Below are 18,504 nucleotides of genomic sequence, written 5' to 3'. Positions count from 1 at the left end.
TTAATTCTGAATTTTCCCAAGTTACTAAGTAAGTCTAGGGTAAACAAAAGCTTTCTACATCACCAGGAGCTGAACCTCACCTGTGGACTAGGGTGTTTTGTTTTTTCCCTCTGAGATATAAACAGTGTTTCCTCCTACGCAGGGACTAGTGTAAAGGGACACGTGGGTACAAAGCTCCCTATAGGCTGACAGCTGGGTACTTCTTCTGCCACAGAGGACATGATAGGGGACTGTGTGTTCTGTCCCCAGAGTATTTACTTCCACTCTGCTGGCTTTTAGTTTCATGACCAGAAAATGGCCAAAACTAGTCTTAAAGGTCACAATTTTAAGTCTGGGTCCTCCTGAGGGATTCCTGATGGATTGATGGTGAGGAGACTGGAGCATTAGTATTTTGTCTTCTGTCCTTCCTCTCCTTTTCTTCTCTTTCTCTCTCTCCTTCCTTCCTTTCCTTCCTCCTTCACTCTCTCCCTTCCTTCCTTCCTTTCTTTTTTCAAAGCAGGGTCTTAGTTTAGCCCAGGCTGAAGTGGAACTCACTCTGTAGCTCTAGGCTGGTCTTGAACTCACAGTGATCCTCTTATCTCTGTCCTCAGAGTGCTGGGATTAAAAGCGTGGGCTACCATGCTTTTCTGCCATGATGAAACTTCCCCTTGAGACTGTAAGTGGAAATAAACTTTCATCCTATCAGCTGTTTTGGGTCAGATGTTTTGTCCCAGGAACATGAAGGTAGTAACTATAACATTGCCCAAACTCACAATCTCAGTGGACTAAGTGCTGGGTTTGCAGGTAGTGCCACCATGCCCAGGAAGAAATTAGTACTTATATCCTGTTTGAGAAAATTACAAAACATTTATTATCAAGACATACTTGTAACCATCTGCATTGTAGGTTGTAGCATTGACAGCCATCCAACTACCAGTGCATGCACTTGACTTTATTATGTTGACTAATGCACCAACCTGAGCATGTATGCATGAAATCTATATTTCACTATAAATGACCTTCTTTTTATTGCTCCTTCCTATTATAGTTGGAGGACATATTGATTTTTAAATCAATAACATACCTACCTTCCAGGTAGATTATGCTTTTTTTTCCTCTCTAGCCTTTTTTGTTTGTTTTCTGAGGTAGGGTCTCATACTAGCTCAGGCTGACCTAGAATTCACTATGTAGTCTCAGGGTGGCCTCAAACTCAGTGATCCTCCTATCTCTGCCTCCCAAGTGCTGGGATTAAAGGTGTGTGCCACCACAATTGGCTTTCCCTCTAGCCTTTTAAATAAAATGTTTAGGGGCTAGGGAGATGGCTCAGAGGTTAAAGGCGCTTGTTTGCAATGCCTGATGGTGTAGGCTCAATTTCCCAGTAATCATGTAAAGCTAGGTGCAAGGGTGTCATACACATCTGGAGTTTGCACTGGCAAGAGGCCCTGGAAGCCTGCCTCTCTCTCTCTCTCTTTATCTCTGCTTGCAAATAAATAACAAAATATTTTTTCCAAAAAGGAATAGCCTCTATTGGGAAATAGCTCGATTTTTTTTTTTAAATAAAAAAGGCTTTAAAAACAAAAATTTTTTAAAATATAAATATTTTTTCCAAAGGGAACATTCTCTTTTTTTGGTTGTTGTTGCTTTGTTTGTTTTTTGTTTTTCAAAATAGGGTCTCATTCTGTCCCAGGCTGACCTGGAATTCACTATGTAGTATCCGGGTGGCCTTGAACTCATAGCGATCCTCTTACCTCTGCCTCCCAGGTGCTGGGGTTAAAGGCATGCACCACCACACCCAGCTAACATTAATTTTTTAATGTATATTTTTATTTATTTGTAAGCATGGTGACAGACGAGAGAGACAGGGAGAAAATGGGTGTGCCAGGGCCTCTAGCCAGTGCAAATGAACTCCAGATGCATGTATCACTTTGTGCATCTGGCTTTATATAGGTATTGGGGAATTGAACTCAGGTTGTTAGGCTTTGCAGGTAAGCCCCTTAACTGCTGAGCCATTTCTTCAGCCCTTAAAATATTTTAACTAAAACAGTTCAAATATTCTCAAATTAAAAAAAATTACACTGTGGCCAGGTGTGGTGGCACACACCATTAATCCCAGCACTTGGGAGGCTAAGGTAGGAGGATCTCTAAGAGTTTGAGGCAGTGAGGCCCTACCTCACAAAAAAAAACCAGCAAAAAATTATATATATATATATATATATATATGCTATGACTACCTATATGCACATCAATATAGTCTCTTTTAATTTCTTTTAAAAATGTTATTATTTAGCCAGGTGTGTTAGTGCATGCCTTAATCCCAGCACTCAGGAGGCAGATGTAGGAGGATCGCCATGAGTTCAAGGCCACCCTGAGACTACATAGTGAATTCCAGGTCAGCTTGGGCTAGAGTGAGATCCTACCTCGAAAAGAAAAAATATTTTAAAGTTATTACTTGTGTGTGTATGTGTATATGTCTGTGGAGGGATGAGTAGGTGCAGCAGTATACATGTGAAGTTCAGAGGACAACCTCAAGGAGTTTCTCCTCTCCTTCCAGCTTCCCTTGCTATTTTGTTGCTGCTGCTTTCCAGCTTCAAGATTCTCCTAACCCTCCCATTGCTGTGGGAGCATGGAGATTACAGATGTGTGTACCATTTTGTGTCTAGCTGTGAGTGGGCACAGCGGAGGATCAAACTTCAATTGGCAAGTTTGCAATCAAACACCTAAATTATTAAGCCATCTTCCCGGCCCAGAGCTATCTCTCTCTTTTTTTTTTTTTTTTTTTTTTTTTTTTTTTTTTTTTTTTTTTTTGAGTTAGGGTCTCACTCTAGCCCAGACTGACCTGAAACTCACTCTGTAGTCCCAGACTGGCCTTGTACTCACTGTAATCCTCCTACTTCTACCTCCCAGAGTGCTGTAATTAAAAGCAGGCACCACCACACCCAGCTCCAGTTCTATCTTTTAATTTCATTTATAGTTTGTGTTATTTAAATGTGGCTTTAGGGCTGAAGAGATTTTTCAGTGGTTAAAGGCACTTGCTTGCAAGGCCAAATGGCCTTGGTTCAATTCCCCAATACCCACATAAAGCTAGATGTGCAAAGTGGTACATGTGTCTGGAGTTCCTTTACAGTGGCAAGGGACCCAGTTGTGCCCATACTTTCTCTCTCTCTCTCTCTCTCTCTCTCTGTGTGTGTGTGTGTGTATACATATGCATATACATATACATATACATACATATATATATTATACATACATATATACATATATGTATTATATATATGGATGGAGAGATGGCTGAGCAGTTAAGGTACTTGCATGCAAAGCCCAACAACCCAGGTTTGATTCCCCAGTAGCCACATAAAGCCAAATGCACAAGGTGGTGTATGCATCTGGAGTTTGTTCACAGTGGCTAGAGGCCCTGGCATGCCCATATTCTCTGCTTCTGCTATCTCTTTCTGCTTGTAAATAAATAAATAAATATAAAAATAAAATAAATGGACCTTCAAGTTCAAGGGACTTGGCTTAAACCACAGCATGGATGTTTGTAAGGTTATAATCTTTTGGAATATAATTCATGAGCCATCAATCAACCCAGTTTTTTTGTTTATTTTTATTTATTTATTTGAAAGTGACAGAGAGAGAAAGAGGCAGATATGTAGAGAGAGAAAATGGGCTTGCCAGGGCCTCCAGCCACTGCAAATGAACTCCAGACGCATGCGCCCCCTTGTGCATCTGGCTAACGTGGGACCTGGGGAACTGAGCCTGGAACCAGGTCCTTAGGCTTCACAGGCAAGCGTTTAACCACTAAGCCATCTCTCCAGCCCCAGTTAGTTTGTTTGTTTGTTTGTTTGTTTAAGCTCTCAAGGCACAAAGCTCAGAGAACTCTTCAGTGCTACTCTCCCACAAGGGATTCTGTTTTGGTTCATTGGGCTCTATTCAAATTTTGCTGGGGTCCTGGGTGGACAGAGGAGATTGTTTACAGTTCAGAACCTTTTCATAATCAGTTCCCACATGTGTTGCCATTAATTCCTTTCCTATCTTTGATGACCCTGAGCACTTTGGAAGCAGGACTAATCCCTGTGCATTGATGTCTCCAGGCCTGGAATTTCTGCTCCTGTCTCTCCCTGTTGAAATCCACATCTTTCCTCAAAAGGACTGGGGACATAGCTCAGTGGTTCAGTCCTCAGCACTACAAATCCATCCCAGAACCTGCTTCAATTACCACCTGTGTCAAACTTGCTCCAAGCCCCTAATCAGCAATGATGCCTGTGTATGCAGAGCACACTCTGTTCACAGCACATTTCCTAGGCTGACCTGATGCCATTTCTGTGTGTCCCTCTCCTAGAGGACCAGGAGGAGGTCCTTGAAGGACAGCTGTCAGTCATCTTCCAACCTTCTTAGCACCATCCCTGCAAACAGGGAGCCTCAATCAACATTTCCTATATTTGACTGATGGTTTAACATAGAAAGTAATAGCAGATGACCATCGAGGCTGATTCATGTGTTTTCACATGTCCAGGCTTGTTTAAACCCATAACAGGTACTATCCATCAAAAAAAATGTTCTCCTCACCAGTTCTGACTTAGAGAAATGTAGAAGCTATCAAAGAGAATTGACCAGTTTGTAAAATATTTGTGGCTCTGTTGGTCTATGAGGATAAAACACAATCAATACCATTAATAGAAAGAACCAAAGGATTATAAAACAGATATATAGGCTTGGGATTAAAATATTTTCAAAGGATATTCTCAATATGTGAGCATCTGGACAGAGATGTATCTTTAGTAATTTATCTTTGGAATCCCTTTGCATATTGTGATCTTTTGGTATACAATAGGTATTCAATTTTGTTCTGGATTGAATGATATGTACAGAGGAGCCACATTTTATTAGTTTACAGAGTAGTATGAAGAAAAAGTTCTTTCGTCCAATCGTAGGTTTTGCAGTAAAAGCTTTTAATAGGGCCAGAGAAATTATACTTGTGCATTGACCAAAACCATCTGCAAATCTAGGACCAAACAAAATACAGCTGGGCACATTCAGAGCTGCAGAGCGAGTCCCCAGGGCAAGGGCCTCTCTGAGCATAGCCAGTCCTTGTCAGTGTCAAACAATGTGCAACATCCCAGAGCTCTAATGTTAGCATCTGTTTGGTATTCAAGAGGATTTGTGAAGCATGTTTTGGTACCCACAAGAAAAGTGCTTTCATTGAATTGAAAAGCTTCTTTCATTTTTCTCATCAATCAAAGGAAGATGGGTCGATGAGATGTTTGTGGACTAACAAACTATTGGAAGAGACATTATTTTCAAGAGCCCTTCTTCATTATGAAGTTTCACCTACTTTGTCTGCAGATTTGGCAGGAGAACCCAAACAGTGATGCTTCCTTCTCCTCACAGAACATGACAGTGAATAAGATTGTTGTGCCAGCCAATTATAAATTAAGTGTGGAGTGACACTTTGGTGAGCAGACGTACACTGAGCATCAATGAATAGTTTAATGTCTCAAATTGCCTGAAAATTAAATTTTGGAAAAATAAAACAGTCTCCTTTTCAAAGGAGACATGAATGTTTTATCTGTATAGACCATGGCCAGAAAAGCTGGACGGTAATAGAGAATTCACCAGTGCTAATTTTCTAGATTAAATGGGAAATCAGAATTGAGAGAATTATGTAAATAAAACTTACCTATTATTGATGGATTACTAGGTCATGTGGTATCTTTACATTACAATGCCATTACAAGTTCAAATTTTAAATGTGTTACTTTTATTTATTAGAGAGGGAGGGAGGGAGAGGAAGAGGGATATATAGAGAGAATGGGCACACCAGGGCCTCTAGCCACTGCAAACAAACTCCAGACACATGCACCACCATGTGCATCTGGCTCATGTGGGTACTAGGGAATTGAACTTGGCTCCTTAGGCTTCACAGGCAAGTGCCTCAACCGCTAAGCCTTCTCTCCAGCCCAGCCTTATTTATTTATTTATTTTTTTGGTTTTTCGAGGTAGGGTCTCACTCTAGCCAAGGCTGACCTGGAATTCACTATGGAGTCTCAGGGTGGCCTTGAACTCACAGCAATCCTCCTACCTCTGCCTCCCGAGTGCTGGGATTAAAGGCGTGCACCACCACGCCCGGCGCAGCCTTATTTTTTAAAGTGGGGAAACATCATAATATAATTGAAAAACACAGGTTCTTAAAATTATATAAATTCTTGGAAGAAAGACTTCAGAGAGCTATGTCTTTTCAAGTAGCTTTCTATATAACAAGGTAAAAATGCTCAAACTATCGTAGAATGTAGCAACACCTAAAATTTGAACTTGTGGGCTGGGGAGATGGGTTAGTGGTTAAAGTGCTTGCCTGTGAAGCCTAAGGACCCAGGTTCAATTCCACGGTACCTACACGAGCCAGGTGTGCATGGTGGCACATGCGTCTGGAGTTTGTTTGCAGTAGTTAGATGCCCAAGCATACCCATTCTCTGTATTGAATCCTACGTCAATATATTATTTCTTTTTTTTTTTTGGTTTTTCAAGGTAGAGTCTCACTCTGGTCCAGGCTGATCTGGAATTCACTATGTAGTCTCAGGATGACCTTGAACTCATGGCGATCCTCCTATCTCTGCCTCCCAAGTGCTGGGATTACAGGCATGTGCCCCAATGCCTGGCTTATTTATTTATTTATTTACTGAGGTAGGGTCTTACACTAGCTCAGGCTAACATGGAACTCTGTAGCTTCAGGTTGGCCTTAAACCCATAGTGATCCTCCAACTTCTGCTTCCCAAGTGCTGGGACTAAAGGTATGTGCCACCATGCCCAGCTTTATTTATTTATTTGTTTTTGTTTTTCAAGGTAGGGTCTCTCTTTAGCCCAGGCTGACCTGGAATTTACCATGTAGTCTCAGGGTCGCCTTGAACTCACAGCAATTCTCATACTTTCTTTTTTATTTTTATTTATGTGTATGTGTGTGTGAGGGAGAGAACGTGGTGTATGGGCACACCAGGGCCTCTTGGGAAACAAATTCCAGACCCATGTGCCACCTTATGGTATCTAGATTTACCTGGGTACTGAGGAGTTAAACCCCGAGTGACAGGCTTTGTAAGCAAGCACCTTTAACCGCTGAGCAATCTCCCCAGCCCTAAAATAAGTTTTACAAAACAGTTATTTACTTAAATACATGAGTTCAATTAATACAACACGTTTTCCAAAGGCTCAGGAATTATAGCAGAAGAGGTGGCCGAAAGCATGTAAGGCCCAGAGAATGGCGAGGAGTGCCTTGGAACATTATCTCCCAGACATAAAGTGGTCATTGAATTTATGACCTCACAGTGGCTATTGTTATTTGCACAAGACCTGCATAATGTTGGGTTCCCCAATAGGTTGTTGTGGAGGATGGAGGAGGGGAAAAAGAGGGAGAGGGGCTGGAGAAATGGCTCAATGGTTAAGGCGCTTGTCTGCAAAGCCTAAAGGCCCAGATTCAATTCCCCAGTACACACGTAAAGCCAGATGCATAAGGAGGCACATGCATCTGGAGTTCATTTGTAGTGGTTGGAGGGCCTGCTGCATGCATTCTCTCCATATGCCTCTCTCACTCTCAATCTCTCAAACAATTTTTTTTTAAAGGACATGTAAACTGAGGAGATTAAGCAGTTAAGAGAGTTTGCTTGCAAAGACTGCCAACTCAAGTTCAGTTCCCCATTACCCACATAAAGCCACATGCTTAAAGTACAGCATGCATCTGCAGCATCTGGACTTTGCATTATCAAGAGGCCCTTGATGTGCCCATCCCCCCCAACCCCATGTGTGTGTACTCATAAATACATATATTTTAGCAGGGCATTGTGGTGCACACCTTTAATCCTAGCACTCGGGAGCCAGAGGTAGTATCGCCGTGAGTTTGAAGCCACCTTGAAATGACATAGTGAATTCCAGGTCAGCCTGAGCTAGAATAAGACTCTACATTGAAAAAACAAAAAAATTAAAAATTAAAAAAAAAATATATATACATATATACATGTATGTATAAATACATACACACACACACACACACATATAGCATCAACATAGAAGAGGGAATAGTAGGAAGAAAATGAGCATTGAGTGGAAAGGGGACGGACAAAGGAGGGTGGCCTAAGGGGATTATGTAATTTGTTTTTAAAAGAGTTTTACCCTTCCCAGGTAGGGTCTTACTGTAACCCAGGGTGACTTGGAACTCATTCTGTAGTCTTAGGGTGTCCTCCAGCTCACATCAATGCTCCTACCTATGCCTCCTGTGTTCTGGGATTAAAGGCATGAGCCACCCACGCCTCGGCAGGGTTTATTAAAAAAAAAAAAGATGTTTTGGCTCTTTTGTTTTCTCTTCTTGCTTTGAAAGGAGAGCCCCCTCCTGCCTAGCTTGCCTCAAACTCCTGGGTTAAAACAGTCCTCCTGTCTCATCCTCTCTAGCAGTTGGGGCTACAGGTATATGGTACTATACCCCAAAGTGTTGTTTTTTTTTTCCCCATTAAGTTGTTCTCTTCCTTTTGAGGAAGGATGGGCATGGTCCTTCCTCAGGAAGCTAGCCACGTGATAAGTGAATTCATGGCTTTGCAACTGCTGTAAAGTGTGGTGTGTTAGGGAAAGCTGCTTCCCCTTGGACTGGAGAAGCCCCCAGGCTTGCCTGTTAAACTCTCTAAATTTATGAAATAAATATACTTACATTCTGGAAGTCATTTACTTCAATTGCTTCTTCAGCTCCACTTCCCATTTTAAAGGTCTCCAAGTTGTTCCCAGCATCTATTTCCATTGACCCATCTTGCAATTTTCCATTGATACTCATGGTATAATGGACATTGTAAATCTGGAAGTGAACATAAGAGTAGTGGTGCTTTCTGTTTCCAGCAATTCAGAGCTTTCTTTAGACCTAAATGTGTGAGTGGCTTTCCTATTTTTCACAGATACATAGAAACATCATTAATAGTGATACATTTATATTGGAGGATTCCATGCATTTACTACTTAACATGATGATTTCTTTTGAAAGAACTTCTAAGTAAAACCTTTGATAGTCTCTGGTATCTTCTAAAATAGCCCAATGACTTGCAATCTTGGCTACATATCAGAAGCAGTTCAATAGATACTCCAGGTACCATATCTGGGTTTCACCCTGGACCAATCAAGTCAGAACCTGTGGAAATGGGGTTTGAGCAATGGTCATTAATTTATTTTTTTTTGTATTTTTTCTTTTTATTTTTCTTTTTTTTTTTTTTTTTTTGAGGTATGATCTTACTCTAGCCCAGGCTGACCTCATAAAACAAAAACAACAACAGTTAGATTTTTTAAATCCACTGGTTAAGATTAAGCATGGGGGGGGCTGGAGAGATGGCTTAGCGGTTAAGCGCTTGCCTGTGAAGCCTAAGGACCCCGGTTCGAGGCTCGGTTCCCCAGGTCCCACGTTAGCCAGATGCACAAGGGGGCGCACGCGTCTGGAGTTCGTTTGCAGAGGCTGGAGGCCCTGGCGCGCCCATTCTCTCTCTCTCCCTCTATCTGTCTTTCTCTCTGTGTCTGTTGCTCTCAAATAAATAAATAAAAAATTTTAATAAAAAAAAAAGATTAAGCATGGGGAAAAGATTAGGGATGGAGAATAGCATATAAGAAGATCTGTAGGCAGGACTGGGATGTTCTTCATGCAGAGTGAGGTCAGTGTGCACATCTGTTCCAGCTCAGAAGGGAAATCTGTGCCATGGGCATGTGGTACTACAGGGCATTTTGCCATGGTGAGGCTTGTGGCCTATGTGGGAGAAGGGAGGGAACTGGACATTTCAGCAGAGCCCTGGTACAGGAGTCAGAAAGACAGCTGGCCGTGCCACAAATCCCTGGGTCTTGGGAGTTGCTGGGAGTGTAGAAGAAGCTGCATGGCATAGGTAGTTTTCAGGTGTGCCCTGAGAGTGCTGAGGCTTCACAGGTGTGCTTGGATCTGAGCCTGATAGACCAGGTGGTGTCTGTGACGATTCTTCTCCCTGTGTGCCTCTACCAGTCTGCTTCTTGCTGCTGGGACAAAAGAACTGACAAGAATAGTATAACGGAGGGAAGGGCTTATTTCAGCTCACTGTTCCAGGTTCCAGTCCATTGTGGCAGGGAAGCATGGCGGCAGAAGCTGGTCACGTTCATTGTAACACTGAGGGAGCAAAGCAATGAACGTTGGTGCTCGGCCAGGGCAGCTCCATAGCCCAGAACCACAGCCCGTGGAATGGTGCTACCCACCTTTCAGGTGGGTCTTCCCATCTCAGTTAACCTAATCAAGATAACCCCTCACAGGCATGCCCAGAGACCAGCCTAACAGGTAACTCTAGGTCCTGTCAAGTATAGGTCTTGACAATATAATCCATAGCAGCCTACAGCCTAGCTTTATATCTCCAGTTGTGTTTGTGTGATGTATTTACGAATAAGAAAAACTCCACCACTTAAATTTTTTACCCACTAAATTAAATGATCCAGACTGCTTTCTTAGCTTAGATTTATCATACGCTGCTGTAAAATGATTCACATGCTGTTTCTGCTCAGCATGCTGCCATCCTGTCAGGCCTTTCTGAGTATGGTGGGGCTGGGAACAGGGTTTCTCTTTCTTCCTCCTACCTTTTTTTTTTTTTTTTTCCAAGATAGGGTCTTTCTCTAGTCCAGGCTGACCTGGAATTCACTATGTTGTCTCAGAGTGGCCTTGAACTCATAGCGATCCTCCTACTCTGCCTCCTGAGTGCTGAGGTCAAAGGTGTGCACCACCACACCTGGCTTCTTTTCTTTCTTTCCAAGTAGGGTCTCTCTCTAGTCCAGGCTGACCTGGAATTCACTATGTAGTGTCAGGGTGGCCTTGAACTCACAGCCATCCTACTACCTCTGCCTTCAAGTGCTAGAATTAAAGGCATGCACCACCATGCCTGGATTCTTTCTTTTCTGTTCTTTTGGTTTTTGGAGGTAGGGTTTCACTCTTGTCCAGGCTGACCTGGAATTCACTCTATTCTCAGGGTGGGCGATCCTCCTACCTCTGCCTCCCAAGTGTTGGGATTAAAGGTATGCACCTCCACACCCTGCTAGGATTCTTTCTTTTCTTTTTAGGACTATAGCTGCCTGTGTCTATATCTATCTATCTTCTATGATGTGCCTATTATCTATTTGTCATCTATCTTACATGTTAATTTTGTGTGTGCACACATTTACATATGCATAAACCTTGAAAGGAGAGGGAATGAGAATGAGAACTGGAGAAAGTTTCTACCTAATGCCAGGTCAGCCAGTCAGAACTGCAAATAGCTCTGACTCAACTCAAGTCTGAATTTTTTCCCTCATTAAGAAGAGTGACTGCTACATGGACAGACACTGGAAAACATAGCTGCTGCTGTTATTGGACCATTACCTGGAGAAAGCTCATTATTATAAGACCCACAGAACATTATTCTATCTTAGCATCACAGTTGTAGAGATGCCTTTGCCACCCCCCACCCTTTCTTCCAGGCAACAGCCTTCATTTGGTAAGAGAGAAGATATGAGTATCTATCTCAGTGTGACAATCTCTCATCCTTGCCCAGCTTCCTTTCTTTTATAAACTCTGATGCCTGTAGTTCACTGTCCCCACATGGTCTGGTCACAGGAACTATGTGTGTGGGTTATGACAGTAAAACTGGAGCATGCCCCACTCTTCTCCCTTAGGAGCAGCCCAGTTAGGGAAGATTATTTTCTTTGGCTGAGCCAGAGTTTTTTGCCTGCCAGGCTGAGAAAGCAGGCTTCGTTCTGCTCAGGGTGCTCTAAGCAGCCAGCATACTATACACATGAGTTAAAGATGACTGTCTTAAGGAGCCTGGCCTCTGAGTGCCTACTGACATGAGTGTCCTTCTCTACTCAGGTGATTAGAGATCACACAATACAACATTTAAGAAGTTACCCACTTACAAATTATTTGCAGCTCTCTTTCTCTGGTTTTTCAAGGTTGGGTCCTGTTGTAGCCTAGGCTGACCTGGAATTCACTATGTAGTCTCAGGCTGGCGTTGAACTCATAACGATCTTCCTACCTTGGCCTCCTGAGTGCTGGGATTAAAGACCTGTGCCACCACCTCTGGCTCTTGCTCTCTCTCTCTCTCTTCTAAATATATTTTAATTTAGGGCTGGAGAGATGGCTTAGCAGTTAAGCGCTTGCCTGTGAAGCCTAAGGACCCCAGTTTGAGGCTCGATTCTCCAGGACCCACGTTAGCCAGATGCACAAGGGGCGCACGCATCTGGAGTTCGTTTGCAGTGGCTGGAAGCCCTGGTATGCCCATTCTCTCTGTTGCTCTCAAATAAATAAATAAAAATAAACAAACAAAAAGAATATTTAAATATATTTTAATTTATTTGCAAGCAGAGAGATGGAGGGAAGAGACACAGACACACAAAGAGAATGAGTGTGCTAGGACCTCCAGCAGCTACAAATGGAACTCCAGATGCATATGCCGTGGTATCTGGCTTTTTACATGGGTATTGGGGAATCAAACTCAGATTGTTAGGCTTTGCAAGCAAGTGCCTTAACCACAAAGCCATCTCTCCAGCCCCCTCTCTCTTTCTCTGTATAGCCCAGTACAGCTTCAAATTTCATAATTCTTAGGAAGACATGATTATTAGAAGTGTGATCTGGGGGCTGGAGAGATGGCTTCATGGTTAAGGCACTTGCCTGTGAAGCCAAAGGACCCAGGTTCAATTCCCTAGGACCCACATAAGCCAGCTGCACAAGGTGGTGCATGTGTCTGGAGTTGGTTTACAGTGGCTGAAAGCCCTGGTGCTCCCATTCTCTCTCTCTCTCTCTCTTTCTCTCTCTGTCTCCATCTTTCTTTTTCTCAAATAAACAAAATTTTAAAAAACAAACTGGGGCTGAAGATGGCTTAGTGGTTAAGCACTTGCCTGTGAAGCCTAAGGACCCTGGTTCAAGGCTCAGTTCCCCAGGTCCCACGTTAGTCAGATGCACAAGGGGGCGCACGTGTCTGGAGTTCCTTTGCAGAGGCTGGAAGCCCTGGCACGCCCATTCTCTCTCTCCCTCTATCTGTCTTTCTCTCTGTGTCTGTCACTCTCAAATAAATAAAAATTTTAAAAAACTGAAAAAAAAATTGTGGTGTGTGGTCTTAATCTCCCAGCAAAACTCCCTAGCCATGTATTGCATCCTTCAGACTGTAGAGGCAGCCTGTCTTGCATGCACAGTGCATGACCTTCCTGGTGGCTGCAGAAGCCTGTAGCAATGAAGGCAGTGCCAGGCAGTCTGTAGTTCCCACAGTTCTGGGCTCCAAGTTGGGCAGGAGGCTGAGCCACTGGAGCAGCCATACATTATCTGCTCTAAGCCCAGGGAGCTGTCAGCACCTAAAGCTACTCCTATCCAAGTACAATGAAGTTTGTTATTTGCCAGAATTCTGCTTTTTACAGCCAGGGATATTTGCTAATGAGTTTTTAATAAGGCCTAGGTTCTATAAGATTAATTACATAATGTTTGGGAAAATGACTAGAAAAATTAGTGTAAGAAAAAAGACCCCAGGCAATGGTCTCCTGCCCTCATACCTTGGGTGTGGGGTTGTCAGTTATCTGCTGGCATTGGTGGGAATTTCCCATGTTTCAGTGTCTTATTCCATTTACAATAATGTGGATGAAAAATGGCCTTAATATTTGCGCTTAGGCAGAGACCCTCTGATTATTAGCACCCGTGCATGCTTCAGCGGCCTCCAGCAGAATGTGAGCGGAACAGTCTTCAGGGATTTACCCATATGAAAGGGAGAGGTGGTGGATCACACAGATGGCTCTCCTCTGTAAACCATACCCAGAGAGAGACATGGATAATCTCCAGGGAAGGAGTAATCCATTAATTTGGTGCTGCTTCCTGCTGGATAGACTTACCTTTTCTGATTATGTATTGTTTGGGTGATTTAAATTTGTATTAAGAGAAAGCAGACCTGTGCGTGTGCTATATATAGACAGTGCAAAATTTGCTCTATTTAGAATTTTGCGATTTGTTTTTTAGACTTAGATAATGTGGATCAGTGCAGACATTTTTGGAGGGAAAAAAAACAACTACCATGATTTTCTTTTCATTCTCCTGTCTGCGTGAGAAAGAGCAATAACCTTGATTGTTGGCAATAAAATGTGATTCACTACTCCTCCGAATTCTTGGAATTTAATACTGCTCTCTTGAACCAGACAACCAAACATCTTGCAGTAAAGTGAAAGATATGAGAAAAGAGAGCCCTGCTCACTCAGTGTGATGGTTCCATATCACTAAGGAGCTTGTCAGCTAGCCATGTTTGTCTTGAATAATTCATTGTCAAAGTAGTGTTGCTTCTTTACATATCAAGACCGAAATACTTACCAAAAAACGTAAAAAGCAGAGCTGTCATTAATTTCCCAGTGACCAATACCACTATGGTTTTGTTGTCCAAAAGACAGCATTTGCATTCTAATGCCATCAAATTCCCCAGAGGGTGACAGCCCTGCAGCTAATGGAGATGTAGACACTAGGATCATTCTCATGTTCAGATTCGCTGCTTTCAAATATGAGCATCTGGCTTAGCTTCTATATTTAAAATACAAATACATTCAGGCACTTTGCAAATCCACACAAAATACAGTGCAATTCTGATCTTACAAATTGATGCTTGTAAATTTGATATAGTCTCTAAAACAGACTCAGTGCTAAATGGCATGCTTATCTACATTAGGCATTTGAGTTAAAAATACAAATTATGCAGTGACTACAGAAGATGTGATGTGTAAAATGGTTGAATTGCTTTCAGCACCATTTTCTTTAAGTACTGGAATTCGTTCATGCTTTGAATTTCATGGTGGGAGAGGGGAAAAAAACCAGCAGTCACAGATCTTCAGGGGACAGTGATTAAGAAAGAGCCCTTTGTGTGCACCTGGAGATGGAATTCTTTTCCATTAGTTGAAATAAGCTTACACCCAGCATGGCAATGGTCATCAAGATAAAATGCCTCTTTTACGTAGGTGGACACATTCAGGTACTCTGAGAACATGCTGGAACTCTTCCTAACCCAGTTAGAAGCCATTTTTATACTCCTGGAGAGAGTCCTGGAGCTTTAAAATAAATAACTACGTATGAAAAGGCTGGTATAGTAATCAGTGAGGCATTTGCCATTAAATCCCATATCACTAGGCCAGAATTGATTCTGAAAGAGATTTGCCACCTTTAAGGAGTTAAACTTTAAGGGAGTGTGAAAAAAAATAGGCCACATGCACAAAACCCTTTCTGAAAGATTAAGATTTTACCCCGATTGTGGATTTGAATATTCTTCCTCTTCCTTCGTCTATTTATTTATTTATTGTTTATGTTTTTGTTTTTCAAGGTAGGGTCTCACTCTAGTGTAGGCTGACCTGAATTCACTACGTAGTCGCAGGGTAGCCTTGAACTCACGGTGATACTCCTCTACCTGTTCTTTTAAGTGTAAGGCTTTTCCCAGCTGGCACAGGCCTTAGTGGTCATTTTCTCTCATTGCGGGAAGCACCAGGCCAGGATGGACTGAAAATGGCTTTTTGGATCTTTACGCCCGGGGCCTTCTCAGGCCCGCTGTGGATATCCGTCCGCTCTTACACCTCGGCTGGTCTGTCTTCCCACCATGCCCACGAGGAGCGGGAAAGCCCCACGGGCGAGGGGCATGGATCTACAGACAGAGCGGTCCAGAGACCACGAGGCAGGAGCTAGCTGTGGCCACAGCCCTGCGGGACCCCGAGCTGGCCCCGCGCCCCGCAACCCCGGAGCTCTGGCTCCAGCTAGCGGGGACCCGAGGGTTGCAGGAGGACCGGCAGCCCGGCGCACCTCCCAGTCCCGAGCATCCCCGAGCCGCTCTCTGGACTTACGTGATTGTCACTCCCCTTCCAGAAGTAGAAGGCCCCGATGGTCCCGAAGAGGAGCAGCACCGCCCCTGAAATGAGGACCACAGCTCCGACCTTGAGCAGCCTCGCGGGGCTGGCGGGCTTCACGGTCACGGTGGCGTACGCCTGCGGGAGAAGGACCTGTTGCCACGCGCCCTGCCCCCACTCCCAGCTGTCCCTTCGCTGTGCCCCAGGGACCCTGGGGGTGGCAGGGTGGGAGGCAGCTCACCCTGGGCTCCTGCACGTTTGCTCCCGAGGGTCCCTTGTCCCCAGACGTGGAAGCGCTATACAGCAAGCGTGTCGCCCTGGGGACCTGCACTGTGTGCGGTCACAAGGCGCCCCACACCCGTTGTGTACCTCGTGTCCCCATCACACGCACACTCGCGGGACGCCAGCCCACAGCCCACACTGGGCACCCTCACTTGACCCCCTCGCCACTCAAAGGCGCGGACCCCTGATGGAGACATCTATGCACAGTTTGGACCGGACCAGTGGACTCGCTTGTGCAGCAAGATTGGGGACCCGGGCGGTACTCACCGGGGGACTGCCAAACTCCACGTCGTCGGGTCCCACCAGGGTGATAGGAACTTTGTCAGAGCGCTCTGCCATGGTTGAAGCTGGATGGGCAAGACACTTGGAAGCCCTGCGCGTGCCCTGAGTTCTGCCCTGCTGCCCAGGCGTGCCAGGCATTTCAACTGCGTGCACAGGATCCAAGCCAGCCCAGCGGTCCCCACCCCTGCAGAGCCTCACCTCTCCCCTCCCTTCTCTCTCCCGCCAGGGGAAACTGCCCTCTGAGCTAGTCCTGATTTCGCAGACGTGCCCTGTCCTCAATCTAGCCAAACCTGACACATCTGATTGTGTAAAAGTGCGGGTACTGCGTCTCGTGGCCCCCCATGCTAGCTGTAGGGGCTCCTACACAAGAATCTCTTAGGACGTTAGAGGGCTCCTCTGTGACTCCTGAGTAGTGGCATTTCCCCCGCCCCCCCCCCCTCCGGGCTGGAAGGAGACTGAGAGAGCAGGGTGGTGCCAGGGGGTAGGGATCACTGGCCTCAGTGGCAAGGTTCGGACTCTTGATACTGTGGGATGGCCCCTGGAACTAGAGCATGGACGAGGGTCCCCGTGCAGCAAAACGGAAACCCAGACAGAGGGGGTCTGCAGTGAAGGAGTTGGGGAAGACAACAAAAATGCATTCTGGGCCTGGCTTGGTGGCCCACACCTTTAGTCCCAGCACTTGGGAGGCAGAGGTAGTGGGATCGCTGTGAGTTCAAGGCCACCCTGAGATGTTCCAGATCAGCCTGGACTAGAGTGAAACCCTACCTTGAAACTGCTCACCCCCCCCCAAAAAAAAACAACATTCTGGGAGGTTAACAGAGTTAAGTCAACAACAAATAAACAGAAGCAATGATGATACTTCCCCCAATCACTGGTGTATCCAAAGGACTAGATAAAACTTAATTATACTAGGCTGGGTGTGGTGGCACAAGCCTTTGGTCCCAGCACTTAGGAGGTAGAGGCAGGAGGATCACCATGAGATCGAGGCCACCCTGAAACTACATAGTGAATTCCAGGTTTCCCTGGGCCAGAATGAGACCCTACCTTGAAAACAACTACCACCACCAAAAAAAAAAAAAAGTACCTATACTTAGGCACACATATATACACCTGACTTTATGACACCTGACACCTAGAGAAGGTTTTTTTTTTTTCTGGTTTTCGGAGGTAGGGTCCCACTCTAGCCCAGGCTGACCTGGAATTCACTCTGTAGTCTCAGGGTGGCCTTGAATTCACTGCGATCCTCCTACCTCTGCCTCCCAGCCACACCTGGCCTAGGTTTGTTTGTTTTTTTTTAACTTTCTCTTTTAAATTTTGAGACAGGGTGTCATGTATATCAGACTGGTCTTAAACTTACGTGTAAGGGATGATGACCCTGAACTTCTGGTCCTTCTGTTTCTACCTCTTGAGTGCTGGAATTATAGGCATGTACCACCACATAGTTTTATGTGGTGCAGTCTACCAACTGAGCTAAATCCCCAGCCTACCAGCCTGTTTTTCTTCTTTCTTTCTTTCTTTCTTTTTCTTTTCTTTTTGTTTACAGGAAAGTGCCTTAACTGCTGAGCCACTCTCCAGCCCTTTTTTTAAAAAAGTATTTATTTATTTAGAGAGCAAAAGGCAGAGAAAGAGAGAAAATACGAGCACACTAGGGCCTCTAGCTATTGCAAATGAACTTCAGACACATGAGGCACCTTGGGCATCTGGTTCTACATGAGTACTGGAGAAACAAACTCCAGTCCTTAGGCTTTGCAGGCAAGCACCTTAACCACTGAGCCCTGCCCTCCTGTTTTTCTTTTTTAACTTTTGAAAATGTCTTCTGCCATGATGCCTCATTTGGATTTTTGCCTTCCTTCATATTTGAGTTTAGCTGTCAGAACCCTCTGCTGAAGAGTTGGTGGTGGGGAGATGAGGGGCTGGTGCATGGGAAGACCTGAGGTGTCCTGGGCAGAGAGACAGTGAGTGTGCAGGACTCACATCAAGAGAAAGTGTTGAAGAATCATGGGAGATGTGGCTGCAAAAGGATGCTGATGAAAGCAAGGATGTGAGATGGAAAGTAGGAGAGGAGTGGACGATGCTTCTGTAGAGTATCTGACAGCACTTGCCAATTCTGGGGCTGGA

General features: G+C 44.4%; 1 protein-coding gene across 2 annotated transcripts in view; it reads right to left on the bottom strand.

Annotated features, from left to right (window-relative positions):
* Cnmd (chondromodulin) overlaps nt 1-16,526 on the bottom strand; it is a 34,840-nt gene extending 18,314 nt beyond the window's left edge. The window contains exons 1-3 of one of the 2 annotated variants that reach the window (XM_045146254.1): nt 16,372-16,526; nt 15,820-15,960; nt 8,663-8,803 (exon numbers count right to left, since the gene is read on the bottom strand). In XM_045146254.1, the coding sequence (XP_045002189.1) occupies nt 8,663-8,803; nt 15,820-15,960; nt 16,372-16,524 (435 nt within the window). In that variant the 5' untranslated portion in view covers nt 16,525-16,526. The remainder of the gene's footprint in view (nt 1-8,662; nt 8,804-15,819; nt 15,961-16,371) is intronic. The other variant, XM_004651002.2, reaches the window with a different exon arrangement.
* Between the last annotated feature and the right edge of the window lie 1,978 nt (nt 16,527-18,504).

Source organism: Jaculus jaculus, chromosome 3 (assembly GCF_020740685.1).
Source record: "Jaculus jaculus isolate mJacJac1 chromosome 3, mJacJac1.mat.Y.cur, whole genome shotgun sequence".
Classification (NCBI taxonomy): Eukaryota; Metazoa; Chordata; class Mammalia; order Rodentia; family Dipodidae; genus Jaculus; species Jaculus jaculus.
Note: the sequence above shows the minus strand (reverse complement) of the source record. Positions and strands in the feature narration are given on the sequence as shown.